This window comes from Myxine glutinosa, chromosome 3 (genome assembly GCF_964187855.1).
Source record: "Myxine glutinosa chromosome 3, kmMyxGlut1.1, whole genome shotgun sequence".
Taxonomy (NCBI): domain Eukaryota; kingdom Metazoa; phylum Chordata; class Myxini; order Myxiniformes; family Myxinidae; genus Myxine; species Myxine glutinosa.
The window spans coordinates 60,840,107-60,855,600 of record NC_136263.1 but is presented as its reverse complement, the minus strand read 5'-3'; the positions used below and the strand labels follow the sequence as shown (position 1 = coordinate 60,855,600).

Sequence of the window (15,494 nt, the reverse complement as noted above, 5' to 3'; positions counted from 1 at the left end):
TCACAACAATGGGTAAGACATCGAGGTGTATATAAGCATTTTGTAGGTACGGCGGGAGCAATTGCCTTTTTTATGTGTAATTTTTTGTAATTACTATTATTATTGAGGGTTAGGTTGAAGAATAAGAAGAAGAAGAGGAGAGAAGAGCAAGGCAAAAGCTTGAAGAAAATAATTTTGAGTTTGTTCGTGAATACCTTCACGATCAGAGTGGGAATGCAGAGTGAAAAACGGCAAAAATTGAGAGGCCGGAAGGCGGAAGAGGAAGTAGAAGTGGGGGAAGAAGATTGGTAGTGGGAGGTGAAAAGAAAATTGATTTTTTTTTTTGACACTAAGCAGGGGTTAAAGTTGGGGCAATTTGAAGGAGAATAATGGAACTGGGGAGAAAACAAAAAGGCTGAAGGTAGTAGGGATAAAAGACAATAAAAATTGTGGACTCAAACTCGGAAAACGTAGGCCTCAAAAACCCGGCACGAAAAGTCCGACGAATACTTACAAATTTGCACAAGATTTAAAACAAAAGACCGAGCTAGAAGCATGCAATAAACACAGAGACAGAAAAATAAACAATAAAAACTTGACAAAACTACCAGGAGTACTTATCTTTGAGGAATTTGGCAGAGTCCCAAAACAGCCAACAAAGCTCAAAGAACTGGAAATATATATATTGAAGGAGCTGTGGCTCCCACGTCGATCGAAAGAATGGACGCGACAAAAAGCTTGAATTCATCTGAGCTGCTTTATTAGAATCAAACACTCAGGCACTCTGGGAAAAACGTTTTACGGTCGGCAATATATATCTATTCCGCCAGGGGGTTTGCCCAGGCCTGGCGCCAGGGGGCGTGGCCCCGCGGGCCGGCTGCGGCCTGGCAAGCCGAGGGCGAGCCTGCCCGGGCGTCCCGACCGAGGCCTGGCAAGTCGAGCGCGGGCCTGCCCGGGCGTCCTGGACGAGCCCGGCCTGGTGATCGCTCCGCGTCCTTGATAGGTGCAAGGCGATTGTGTAACCCCAGCGGCAGCCGCTACACACGTCCCCCCAGAATCGACTTGCACCGGCAGGGTCAACTTGAGGGGGGTCCTGATGACCCGGCCGAAGCGACCCCTGGTGGGTCGTGGGAGGGGGTCCGGTGAGGTGGTGGGCGGTCGAGTGGGGGGCACCGTGGACGGGGGGCGGCCTCGCCGCGGCGGGAGGGCCACCCGTGGTGGGTGGTCGACGTCCACGTGCGCCGGCTTGAGGCGGTCCACTGCAATCCGGTCTGACCTGCCGCCGATGTCGATGACGAACGACTTGTCGTCCCGTCGCAGCACCCGGAAGGGCCCGTCGTACGGCGGCTGGAGTGGCCGCCGATGTGCGTCGTGACGCACAAAAACATACTCCGCGGTGCGGAGTGCTGGGGGAACGTAGGACTGGGGGTCACCGTGGTGGGATGTCGGCACGGGGGCAAACCGTCGGGCGGCCTCCTGGAGGTCCGAGCGCTGGCGAGCTGTGGACCAGGGGCTAGTAGCGTCGGGCACGAATTCGCCCGGGACGCGTAGCACCTGGCCATAGACCAGCTCGGCGGTGGATGCCTGGAGGTCCTCCTTGGGGGCCGTGCGAAGGCCCAAAAGGACCCACGGCAGCCGGTCGGCCCAACCGCCGTCTTGAAGGCCGGCCATGAGCGCGGCCTTCATGGAGCGGTGGAATCGCTCGCACAACCCGTTTGCTTGGGGGTGGTAGGCCGTAGTACGGTGGAGCTTGACCCCCAGGTTGCGGGCGACCGCGCCCCACAGCTCGGAGGTGAACTGTGGTCCGCGGTCTGACGAGATGTCCGCCGGTGCGCCGAAGCGGGCGACCCAGGTGGCGATGAAGGCCTGCGCCACGTCGGCGGTGGTGGTGGAGACGAGGGGAACGGCCTCCGGCCACCTGGTGGTCCTGTCCACCATGGTGAGCAGGTGTGTGAACCCTCGTGATGGGGGAAGGGGGCCCACCAGATCCACGTTGACGTGGTCGAAACGTCGTTCGGGCACGGTGAAAGGTGCCAGCGGGGCCTGGGTGTGTCGGTGGACCTTGGCCCGTTGGCAGGCGGTGCAGGCGCTGGTCCAATCGCGGACGTCCCGACGAAGGCCGTGCCAGACGAAACGCGCCGACACCAGCTTCTGGGAAGCTTTCCGGCCCGGGTGGGAAAGGCCGTGGAGGGAGGCGAAGATGCGGCGTTGCCAGGTGACGGGCACGATGGGGCGAGGCCGGCCTTGGGAGACGTCGCAGAGCAGGACAGTGTCCGCGCAGGGGATGTCGGCCAGGCGGAGGCCCGTGTCCGCCGCCCGGAGGGCTTGCACCGTGGTGTCGGTGGTTTGGTCCGCCGCCATAAGCGCAAAATCCACGCCCAGGTGGACCGCGTTCGCGCAGGCCCGGGAAAGACAGTCGGCCACGGCGTTGTTTTTGCCGGCGACGTGCCGGATGTCCGTGGTAAACTCCGACACGGCGGAGAGGTGGCGCTGTTGGCGGGCCGACCATGGCTCCGTGACCTTGGCCATGGCGTAAACCAACGGCTTGTGGTCGACGAACGCCGTGAAAGGTCGGCCCTCCAGGAGGTGGCGGAAATGGCGGACGGCCAGGTGTAGACCGAGGAGCTCCCGGTCAAACGTGCTGTATTTGAGCTCGTTCGGCCGGAGCTGCCGGCTGAAAAAAGCGAGTGGCTGCCAAACCCTGTTCACCCATTGCTCATGTACGGCGCCCACCGCGTAGTCGGAGGCATCCGTGGTGAGGGCGATGGGAGCGTTGAGCACCGGGTGAGCGAGCAGTGTTGCGTCGGCGAGGGCCCGCTTTGAGCTTTGGAAGGCCGCATCCATTGCTGCGGACCAGGCGATGTCGTGCTTGGCCGGCTTGCCCCGGAGGGCTTCGTAGAGGGGCCGCATGAGGTGAGCAGCGCGGGGCACGAAGCGGTGATAAAAATTCACCATTCCCAGGAATTCCTGCAGGGCCTTTATGGTGCGGGGACGCGGGAAAGTGGTGATGGCCTCGACCTTGGTTGGCAGCGGCACAGCCCCGTTCTTGGTGATGTGGTGGCCCAAAAAATCAACGGCCGTCGTGCCGAAGTGGCATTTGGCCGGGTTGACGATGAGGCCGTGCTCGCTGAGGCGCCCGAACAGTGTTCGGAGGTGGAGGAGGTGCTCGGCCCGGGACGTGCTGGCGACGAGGATGTCGTCCAGGTAAACGAAAAGGAACGGCAGGTCACGCAGCACGCCGTCCATCAAGCGCTGGAACGCCTGAGCCGCGTTCTTGAGACCAAACGGCATCCGCAAGAACTCGAATAAGCCGAACGGCGTGATGACTGCCGTTTTAGGGACGTCGGCCGCCCTGACAGGTACCTGGTGATATCCCCGTATGAGATCAATTTTCGAAAAAATGACCCGTCCCGCCAGACGGGCGGAGAAGTCTTGGATATGCGGGATCGGGTACCTGTCGGGTGTTGTAGCGTCATTAAGACGGCGGTAGTCGCCACACGGGCGCCATCCACCCCCCGGCTTTGGCACGATGTGCAGTGGCGAGGCCCACGCGCTATCGGAGCGCCGCACGATGCCGAGGTGCTCCAACGCGTCGAATTCGGCCTTCGCAACGGCAAGCTTGGCTGGGTCGAGGCGGCGGGCCCTGGCGTAGACCGGCGGGCCCGTGGTTGGTATGTGGTGCTCGATCCCATGCCGTACTGCGACGGCCGAAAACGTCGGCCGCGTGAGGGCCGGGAACTCCGCGAGCAGGCGAGCAAACTCGTTCGCCGCCGGGACGGTGCATGCCAGCTCGGTCGGCGCGGAGCTGCTCAATGTGCATACCAGGGAGCTGAAGGTTTCAGCGTTGATTAAACGACGCCGTTGGACGTCCACCAGCAGTCCGTGTGCGCAGAGGAAGTCGGCGCCTAGCAGAGCCATGGGCACGTTGGCGGTTACAAACGTCCAAGCGAAGCGTTGGCCGCCGAAGCAGAGGGTGACGTTGCGCGGGCCGAAGGTGCGGATAGTCGATCCGTTGGCCGCAACCAAGGAGGGGCCGCAAACCGCGGATTGCCTGTCCTGGTCAGAGGCGGGCATGACGCTCACTTGGGCGCCGGTGTCGCACAGGAAGCGCCGTCCGGACGCTTTATCCGTGATGAACAGTAAGTTGCCCGTGTGACTGTGGCCGGCGCTCATGGCAGGTAATGAACGCCGGCCTGGCCGTTTCCCGACCCGTCGAAGGTGCACGGGGGTCGGCATGTCCGGGCCTTCTGTCCGAACCTGGCATGATAGAAACACCACGCTTGGTCGGGTGGAGGCTTCGGACGTCGTGCTGAACGTGGTCGGCTCGGTATAGCGGCCGCCAATTGCGTCGGCAGTTCGGCCGTCGAACGCGCCGGGTGCTCGGGCGCCATGGATGGTGCATCAGGCGGCGGCGGGTCCCATGTCGCCGCTGCGATGCGCTGTCCCGCGGCGGAAATTTTGTCGGCTTCTCTGGCAAGGGCCCGGGGATCTGTGATCGTCGTGCTTGCCAGGGCGAGGCGTACCGGGTTAGGCAGCTGACGGAGGAACAGCTCCCGGAACAGGAATGCCGGAGAGTGCTCGCCGAGCAGCGAAAGCATGTAGTCCATTCGCTCGGAAGGGCGCGTGTCGCCGAGCTCCGGCAAATCGAGCAGGCGCCGTGCGCGTTCCGCTGCTGGGAGGGCGAAGGCATCGAGGAGAAGCTTCTTAATCGCGCCGTATTTGTCCGCGGCTGGCGGGCTCTCGAGGAGGCTCAGGGCGCGGGCTGCGGTGGCTGAACCGAGCGCAGCGACCACGTGGTGGAAGCGGGTGTCGTCCGCCGTGATGCCCCGCAGGGCGAACAGGGACTCCGCTTGTGCGAACCAAACCGCCGCGTGAGCCTCCCAGAAGGTAGGCAGTTTAAGGGCGACTGCCGTGTCCATGTCGGTAGGTCACCAATGAAGGAGCTGTGGCTCCCACGTCGATCGAAAGAATGGACGCGACAAAAAGCTTGAATTCATCTGAGCTGCTTTATTAGAATCAAACACTCAGGCACTCTGGGAAAAACGTTTTACGGTCGGCAATATATATCTATTCCGCCAGGGGGTTTTCCCAGGCCTGGCGCCAGGGGGCGTGGCCCCGCGGGCCGGCTGCGGCCTGGCAAGCCGAGGGCGAGCCTGCCCGGGCGTCCCGACCGAGGCCTGGCAAGTCGAGCGCGGGCCTGCCCGGGCGTCCTGGACGAGCCCGGCCTGGTGATCGCTCCGCGTCCTTGATAGGTGCAAGGCGATTGTGTAACCCCAGCGGCAGCCGCTACAATATATATATATATATATATATATATATATATATATATATATATATATATATATATATATATATATATATATATATATATATATATATATATATATATATATTTGTGTATGATTTAGATTTTTTTTTTTTTAAATAGAAAGAAACACCTTTATATATAAGGTCCCGCAGTTGATAATGCATGTCAGAGCAGAAATTCCACCATGAAGTCCAAGGAACTGTCCGTAGAACTCCGAGCCATAATTGTGAGAAAGCATAGAGCGGGGGAAGGGTATAAAACAATTTATAGAGTGTTGAAAGTTCCCAAGAGCACAGTGAGCTCCATCATTAGGAAATGGAAAAAATATGGAATTAGCCAGACTTCTTAGAGCTGGCAGTCCGACCAAACTGAGCAACCGGGCAAGAAGGACCTTGCCGAATAAGCCAATGACCACTCTGACAAAACTACAGTTTCTTGGCTGAGATGGGAGAAGCTGCCGGAAGGACAGCACTCTCCGCAGCACTTCTCAAATCTAGACTTTATGAGAACGTAGCCAAAGAGAAGCAATTCCTGAGAAAAGGCACATTACAGCATGCCTGGAGTTTGCAAAAAGGCATGTGAAAGACTGAGCGCATGAGGCACGTGAAAAAGCATGAGAGTTTGTGGTCTGATGAAACGAATTGAACTCTTTGGCCTAAATGCAAAGTGCCAGGTCTGGCTGAAACCGAGCACAGCTCATCACTCATCTAACAACATTCTATCGTAAAGCATGGTGGTGGCAGCAACATGCTATGGGGCTGCTTTTTAGCAGCAGTGACTGGGAGACTTGTAAGGATAGAGGGAACAATGAATGGAGCCAAGTGCAGGCAAATCCTTAAGGAGAACCTTTTTCAGAGTGCAAAATAACTTTGACTACGGCGAAGATTTACATTCCAACAGGAGAATGACCCCAAGCATACAGCCAAAGCAACATTTGATTGGCTTCAGAACAAAAACATGAAAGTCATTGAGTGGCCCAGCCACAACCCAGACTTAAACCCCACTCATAATCTGTGGAAAGACTTGAAGATTGCTGTTCACCAACGCTCCCCAACCAACTTGACAGAGCTTGAGCAAATCAAATGGGAGAAACTCCCCAAATCCAGATGTGCAAAACTGATATAGCCATACCCAAGAAAACCTGGAGCTGTAGTCACTGTCCAAAGCACTTCTTCGAAGTATTGACTCAAGGGGTTGAATACCTATGTAAATTAGATATTCCTGTATTTCACTTTTAATTGTTTTGTCGAAATTATTTAGACTTTAGTAAACAACGAAGAAGATTGATGGTTAAAGCTGTAGTAATACCCTTGAGAGGGCAAAACGGCAATGATGGGCCAAATGGCTTCATTTCCTTGTTTTTTCAATTTTTTATGCTGAAGGCTCCAGTCACGGTCTATATTGTCCTCATTGAGTACAGGCCTTAATTAAAAGAGCTGCATTGATAGAAAAGTGAAGAAAGAAGGAATCGTCTCAGAGTTTTTGAGGAAGTAAAATATCTGCTTTTTGAAAAAGTGAAGGTCGTAAGTGTTTGGAAATACATGGGAAGGTAAAGAGTTCCATAGTTTGGCAGTGTTGGGGAAGAAGCAAACATCATAACAGCCCACCCTTGAGTTGCCAGTGGCCACACAATAATCATGTGATGTAGTGGCTTGTCGAGTATTCCGTGGTCTCGCTAATGGTGAAGGTACACAAGCAGCAAGTTCTTGGGAGCATAAGCCGAAGCAATATGTGTAGAGAAGAGAAAGAGTGCCAACTTTGTGGCATATTTCAAGTGGGTCGAGTTTTTAGGTCAGATTGGGAGAGTTGATGAGTCGGATGACTTTGGATTAAATTCTCTCCAGTAAGTATGTGGAGCTGGAACCTCCCCAAATGTGAGAGCAGTACTCTGTACAAGGGCGAATAAATCCTTTATATAGTTGAAGTAACTGTTGAGAGGTGAAGAATCTTCGACATCTGAACAGGACGCCTAGTTTCTTCGAGGCAGACTTAGCTATTTGTGTAATGTGTGGATTGCAGGATAAATTTGATGTTCGGGTAATACCTAGTAGGTTTATTATATCACATGGTGTAATTGTGGAGCTTTCAAAGGAGATTGGAGAGATAGGAGTTTGAGAGAGAGATGGGAAGAAATTGAGTTTTAGAAGCATTAAGCTTAACCTCATTACATTTGCCCCACTGGGAAATCTTGTCCAAATCCAAATGTAAAGAGGTGGCTGTGATCAACCGAGATGTAGATCGAGTGAGGGAAGATGGGGCAGATGGGATAAACATGGAGGAATGTAATGTCGAGTCATCAGCATATGAGTGCATTTGGTTATTTCTGGAAGAAAGAAGGTCATTGATAAAAAGAAGGAAGAGTGTTGGAGACAGGAAGGAACCCTGATGGACACCGCTGTTGATAGGGAAGGAGGGAGGTGTTGAACCACCAACAATTACGGAGATAGAGCAGTCGGAGAGAAAGCTCGATATGAGAGAGCAGAGTGAAGGAGGGAAGCTTGGATATCAGACCCTGATGCCAAACTCTGTCAAAGGCTTTTGAGATATCAAGGCCTACAACAAAGGATTCCCCAAAGTCTCTCATATAAGAGGCCCAGACATTTGTAATGTAAGAAAAGATATCACCATATTGATGGTCAGATCGAAGACTGTGAGATTAAAGATGCTTGAGGAAATGGGAATTGAGAAGACATTTAAAGACTTTGGAAATAGTATAAGTCAGAGCAATAGGGTGGTAGTTGGAAGGGTTTGAACAATCACCCTTCTTTAAAATAGGCCTGTTTCCAGGAAAGGAAAATAAGGCATGTTTCCAGGAAAGAGGAAAAGTTTGGGTTTTTAAACAAAAACGAAACAAACGAGCAAGCACAGGAGCAAGTTCTGAAGCACACTCCTTCAAGACACAAGGAGGAATGCCATCTTGTCCGTATGCTTTGCATGTGTCCAGAGAGAAGAGTACTTTTTTGACTTAATGAAAATAGATTATAGGAGGGGCATATGATTGCTAAGGGGTGCTTCAGGGGGAGATGGAATGTTAGTCATCATGTATGCAATTAGAAGAGAAAGGAGATCAAAAAGAGTTGCTTTATCAGATGGAGAAACTGATAGTATCATCGGAACGAAAAAGCGATGGAAAAGTAGAGCGACGGACTCTGTTGGAGATCGTTTTAGCTAACAACCAGAAAGATCTATTCGTGGAAGAAGATGAGAGGTGTTGTCACATTTATTTTGGATAATGGAATGCTTAGCCTCACGAATAACATGTTTGCATTGATTTATGGCAGATATGAAAACTGAATGCGAGTCGGATGAAGAAGAGTTTTTTAATGTCCGATTTGGTGCATCTCTTGTAATATAATTATCCCTACCGTTATCCATATAAAAGGTTTGAGGCCACACATGCATATAATTTCCCTGCGGAGGTTGAACAGGGGGAGGTTTGTGTGCATGATCTGACCCTGGGTATCCCCAGCACGTTTGCAAAATTTGGTGATTGCCCCAGCATTTTATTATATGATTTTTAAGACTTATGCACACATACATATACAATGCATGGACTTTCCTTGTGGGGAGGTGGATTTTTTGTGCCTATGACCTGAACCTGGGTACCCCAAGTACATATGCAAGATTTGGTGGAGATCAAGGGGTTTTGGAATTGTATAGAAATAAAAGGGAAGGCTACGTGTGCACACACACACACACACACACACACACACACACACACACACACACACACACACACACACACACACACACACACACACCTCACTCTTATATGCATATATATTCCAAGTGTTTGACCATTTTGTGATTTTGTTAATGTCAGAAGAAAGGGAAGAGGTTGCTGACTGTCTGATGGATGTCATGGCAGAGGGTGGAGGGGGTCACTAAATAGATGCACGGGATTTTTCAGAGTCAGAGAGATTGTCCGGTCCACTTGCAGATTTACTTGAACAAATAATTTACATTTGAACCCACATCTAGTATGAGAGGTTTGAGGGACGATAATCCCATCAACACATCACCAGTATGCCAACTGGGCAGGGCAGGGATAAAACGAGAGTCGAGGCAAAGTTAAGCAAGATAAACGACTTGCAAAGTGAAGAGGAGTGTCCTTTTAATGGGTATGACATCATTAATGATGCAGTGATAAAGACATGATAAAGCTCAGGTTTGCACATACTTGGAGAGCAAGCTGGTTAAGGGTTGTGTTTGAACACTTCATCAGTCGGAGTGTTTGTTTTTTTACAACTTACTGATTGCATTGCAGATCTTATTACTGGGATTCCTATCTCATGGAACCTTGTATTGGTGAAGTGTGGTTTTATGCGTAAGCAACATTGGTGTGGGAATGTGTGCTGTGCAGGTGTGCGACAAAGGATTCCATCGTCCCTCCGAGCTCACTAAGCACATGGGCACACACAGGGGACGCCGGTCACATAACTGCCGTCACTGTGACTTCCATTCGACCGACCCCTTCGCTCTTTCACGACACGTCCTGTCCTCGCATACTCACGAGCTCCCTCATCAGGTTCCTTTTTCTTGCGTTCTGTACTTAAGGCCATGCCCATAAAAAAGCATTTATCATATTGATTTTTCAGGCAAAGTTCCCTTTTGAAAAGGTTGTAGAATTTGTTTTTGAGATGGTGTCTTATATACAACATTTTTTAATGATGACTTTGTTTACTTTGATGTTGTTTGGAGAAGTGATTTCTTACACAAGTTTAATATGAGGATACTTGTTTCACCTCCTGGGGATTAGCCTTTATTTTGAACTGCTTTCTGTTTTGGGCTCCAAGTCTTGCATTGTAAGGTTCCTCGCATGAGTGATGAAAGAGATCTAATCTGGGTAGTTTGGATAAATTTAATAATGCACCAGTTGGTGCTTGTGAAATCGTGCAGACAGTTTTATTTTACAACTTGAATCATGTCATTTTTCAAAAGGAGAAATTTGCCATTCACCCCTTAGTCTGTTCAATTAACTTCTGCAAAATTGCTAACTTTAGCTGTTATTTTGGCATCAAGCTATGAATCCCTAAACATGATGGATGTGTCTGTTCACAGTGTCGGAGATGTAAAAAAAGCTTCAAACTGCAGACGGAATTGAAGAAACATATGAAGTATCATTCGGGGAAAAAGGTACTTGATACTCTCTCGCTGTGCCCAAACGAGTCGAGTCCATGCCTGAATATGAGGGCTGAGCCAAGACCACCCTGCAGATTATTACAGTTGAAAAGTTCTTGTGTCTTTTTGCTTCCATGAAAATTAGTTGAAATGGTGGGAAAAGGATGCTGCAACAAGTTATGATTCCAAAACTAAGATCTAACACAGTAATCTATGTACTATACGAATACAGTCATGGCCAAAAATATTGGCACCCTTGCACTTTTTAAAAATAACCCACAATTTTCTCGAAAAATATGTTGAAATTGACAAAAGTATTTCGTCTCCACAATTCTATATTTCACTTAAATATGACAGAAACTTTCTTTTTGATTCAGAACTTAATATATCCTTTCAAATCAGAAAATAAAAAGAAATAGTCAGGTTCACCATGTCAATAAATTATATTTCGTTAAAAATCATGGTAGATTAGCAAACCTATACATTTTTGGAAAGGTTATAGCATAAGGAAACTAAAAATCAATGTTTACATTTGGAGAGATACCTGTATGGCGGCCATTTTGGATTTTCAAAATGGCCACTGTAAAATACATATTTTGTTCTATTTCTGCCTCTAATTACCCTAAAAACTTTTAAAAATATACTAAACCTATATTTTCAGGGACAAGGAATCCAATGAAAGTATCAAATTAGTGCTATGGGGAATGGTAAGACACGAATCAAAGGTTTTGAATTGCAAAATACTGTCTTTATATTCGCGATAAGTTGCATAATCAAATACATGTTATCATTTTGTACAGGTAGTTAATAACATCAAAATGTGTCACAATAATTCATATCACCAAACATACACAGGCAGTCAGCAAAATCATATATACACATGCAGTCACTATAACTTCACATCTACACAGGCAGTCAATGACAAAATATACACAGGCAGTCAATGGCATCAAACATACACGATTACAGAATATGCCATTTAGAGTTCGTCATCACTGTCCTGTGTGTCGTATCCGACAATATAGTCCGCATCGTTTTCACAGTCCGTTCCACACAAGCAAAGGTCGGTCAAATTGATTGGCAAATCGAATTGGTCGAATGGTCGATCGAATCGAATTCGATGAATCGAATCGAATCGATCGAATTGGTCGAATGGTCGATCGAAGCGATTGGTCGAATGGTCGAATTGGTCAAATGGAATTGGTCGATTGGTCTAATTGGTCGAATCGAATTGGTCGGAATTGGCAAATGTAAACATTGATTTTCAGATTTTCCATGAAAGAACGTTTCCAAAAATGTATAGGTTTGCTAATCTACCATGATTTTGAACGAAAAAACATAGTGAACCTGACTAAAATGGCATTGACAAAATTATTGACACCCTGAACTTAATATTTGGTAGCACGGCCTTTGGTCAAAATAACTTGTCAAGTGCTTCCTATAGCCATGAATGAGCTTCCTCTACCTCTCTACTGGCAGTTTGGCCCACTCTCCTTGTGCAAACTGCTCCAGTTCTCCCAGATCTGAAGGGTGCCTTCTCCCAACTGCTGTTTTCAGATCTCCCCACAGGTGTTCAATGGGATTTAGATCTGGACTCATTGCTGGACACTTCAGAACAGTCCAGCGTTTTGTCTTGAACCATTCCTGGGGGCTTTTTGAAGTGTGTTTGGGGTCATTGTCCTGCTGCAAGACCCATGACCTTCGACAGAGACCCATCTTTCTGACACTGGGTTGAACATTGCACTCCAAAATACCTTTGTAATCTCCTGATTTCATGATGCCATGCACACATTCAAGGCACCCAGAGGCAGCACAGCAATCCCAAAACATCACTGAACCTCCTCCATGTTTGACTGTGGAGAAGGTGTTCTTTTCTTTGAAGGCTTCATATTGTTTTCTGTAAACATAGAGATGATCTGCTTTACCAAAAAGCTCTCATTTGGTCTCATCTGTCCACAGGACATTCTCCCAAAAGGATTTTGATTTGTTCAGGTGTGTTTTGGCAAACTCCTGTCGGTCTTTCTTATGTCTCTGTCTCAGCAGTGGGGTCCTCCTGGGTCTCCTACCATAGAATCCTCTTTCATTGAGTTGGCAACGGATGGTGCGAGTTGAAACTGTCGTACCTTGTTTCTGAAGATTAGCTTGAATCTGTTTGGCAGTTGATTGATGTGTTTTCTCCACCATTCAAACAATCCTTCGCTGCAATCTTCGATCAAGTTTCTCTTGCGGCCACATCCAGGGAGGTTGGCAACAGTGCCATGGGCCTTAAACTTCCTGCTAACATTGTGTACGGTGAACACAGGAACATCAAGCTCTCTGGAGATGGACTTGTAGCCTTGAGATTGTCCATGCTTGGCTACAATCTTGTGTCTGACCTCCTCAGACAATTCTCTGGTTTTATTTATTTCCTCCATGCTCATTGCGGTGCACACAGTGACACAAAACTGCAGAATGACTCCTTTCTCTATTCAAACTGGTTGAATGAGTGATTTTTTTTATTACAGGCACCTGCAACGCACCACATGTGAGTTCAATTCCAAAGTAAAGGAGAATCACCTGCTTGAAATCGAATTATTTCCAACAACTTCTAAAAGGTGCCAATAATATTGTCTGGGCCATTTTAGGATTTCTGTGTGGAATACGCTAAGATTTAGTAATTTCTTCAGCCTTTTTTTTTTTTGTTCCACTGCAAACCAAAGAAATACATATGTGGATACCAAAATATCCTTTAATTTCAATAATTTTCTGGAAAAAATGCTGAATTATTTGAAAAAGGTATAAGGGTGCCAATATTTTTGGCCACGACTATATTGAGTTTGTTCCTTGTGATTTACCAAACCACTGGCCGAATTTCTACAAAAATAGCTGTACCGCATTATTTTCACACACTGAAGGTCTCCGTCACAATAAAAGCCTCAATTCCTAATCAAATTGATGTAAAAATATGAAATAATGGTGCTTTAGGAAATCAGGTGTCATATGTTTGGTGCCCCCCTCAGTGTGGAGAGGAGTGGAGCTTTCTCTGCAATCAAACAAATTCCATTTTAATATTTATTTTCCTTGTGCAGAATTGAAATTAATATACAAAGGGTCCTCAGTCTCTGTGGGTCTACATGGTGTGTAACGTATGGTTGTTCGATCCCGTACAACCTTAAAGATGGAAATTATTCGGCCTTTTGGCCTATCATTGCCATGTTGCATTCCTGTGCTATTTTTTACTGCAAATGTAAAACGCCCATTCCTGGGCTCACCTTTTTTTTTTTTTTTGGTGTTTCTTCCTCTTGGCCATTCTTCCTCCAGGTGTACCTCTGTTGTGTCCCACCACGCTGCTGTTGATGCCTTTCCACTGAGTTCATGCAATGTATTTATGGCTTTGCTTTATTAGGACTTAATCTGAGCCAATAAGAATCTTATTGATGCTTTACTGAAGCCTATTTGACCCAATCTTGATCAGGCAGCCCAACTTCTGAACATAGATGAGAGACAACATTAAATAAAATAGCCCAATCTCTTTTTCTCCCGGTGCAAAATAAGTCTGCATGGAGCTCATATGAAGGTGAGACAAACGGAAAACATTACCTTAGATTTGGTCTTCACAAATGGTGGTTAAATACATGGAGATTTGGTCTCCACAAATGAAGAGGGGGAGGGGAGTGGAAGTGTTCAATATGGAGAGAAAGTAGGAGGAAAGCAAAAAAAAAAAAAAAAAGCAAAATTGGCAGGGAAAGTGGTTAAATACATGGAGAGGGAAGGAGAAATACACAGGGTGTTTCATAAAAAATGCAACCCAAAGTTTTTTAATACTTTTTTTAATTTTCCATTGAAACAGCATGAAACTTATACATAATAATCTTTGTAAAATGTAGAACAAAGTAAAACACAAAAATTATAACGCGATTTCAGAAGACAGTTCCCAAAACGTGTTCTACATGGATGCCCTGCTGCAGCAGGCACGAATGGATCCTCCTGGTGAAATTGTCGGTAACTCTGCTGCATTCCTGAACCGGAATAGCTTTGATGTTGGTGGCAATTGCATTTTTGAGGCCGTCAATAGTCTGAGGTCTCCCCTGGGACACTCTATCCTTTAGGTAACCCCATATATAGAAGTCGGTTGGGTTGAGATCCGGAGAATGGGGCGCCCATTTAACATCTGTCCTAGAGATGATTCGATCACTGAATTTCTGTTGTAGCCACTGTATCGATCTGTTGGAAGTGTGAGGTGTGGCCTCAACTTGCTGAAACCATTGCCCAGCCCTGTCGATGTTGAGCTTCCTCACTAATGCAACCCAGAACTTCTGTATAACTTTCAAGTACCGTTTGGTGATTATGGTTACAGATTTCGCTTCTTCCTCTTGAAACCAGAAAGGCCCATTGATGCAAGATTTGCTTATAGCAACCCATGCAGTGCATTTCTGCCTGTGTAACAGCCTTTCACTAATCTCATCAGGAGAACTAGAACCCCAAAACACATTGATTTTAGAGTTAACATGACCACTTAAAAGAAGGTGGGCCTCGTCAGAAAAACACACATTACTCAGAAAAGTTGGAGCCTGACACATTTTTTCCTCAAACCATTCACAAATCGTCACACTGAGTTGTTTATCATTGTCTGTTCGTTTTTGCTTCACTTGTGTGAAATACGGTTACATTTTTAGTTTCTGCTTCAGAATTTTTTGTGTACATGTACTTGATAAAGATAAGTTCAATTATTGAGATCGACTACGCAGCGATTTCCTGGGGCTCCTCAAAACTGCTTCATGGACCGCTTCAATGTTTTCTTGTGATATTGCAGTCCTCGGGCGACCAGACTTTGAGCAATTAAGATTTTGTGCTGTCTCGTGGGACTTAAACCTCTATCAATTGAAAAATAGCAGACTTATCTGGTGCTAATCTGGTCTCAAACTTCTTTCTGAATCGTGTTTGAGTCTGTTGAAATGACTTTGTGGCAAAGTAAGACTCCACAATAAAGATCCTTTGTTCAATTGGCCATGCCATCTTCGAAATTAACAGTATGGCTTGCAGTTTTTCATACAAACGATGCTTCATACAAAATTGCAATAGAAAATAATTAGCATTAATTATTTTT

At 47.5% G+C, this 15,494-nt stretch overlaps 1 protein-coding gene across 1 annotated transcript in view; it reads left to right on the top strand.

Annotated features, from left to right (window-relative positions):
* The window catches only part of LOC144891313 (zinc finger Y-chromosomal protein 1-like), a 64,226-nt gene that overhangs the window by 47,199 nt on the left and 1,533 nt on the right, over positions 1–15,494 (top strand). Inside the window, exons 8-9 of the mRNA XM_078774078.1 lie at positions 9,651–9,815; positions 10,349–10,423. Coding sequence (XP_078630204.1) covers positions 9,651–9,815; positions 10,349–10,423 — 240 coding nt within the window. The remainder of the gene's footprint in view (positions 1–9,650; positions 9,816–10,348; positions 10,424–15,494) is intronic.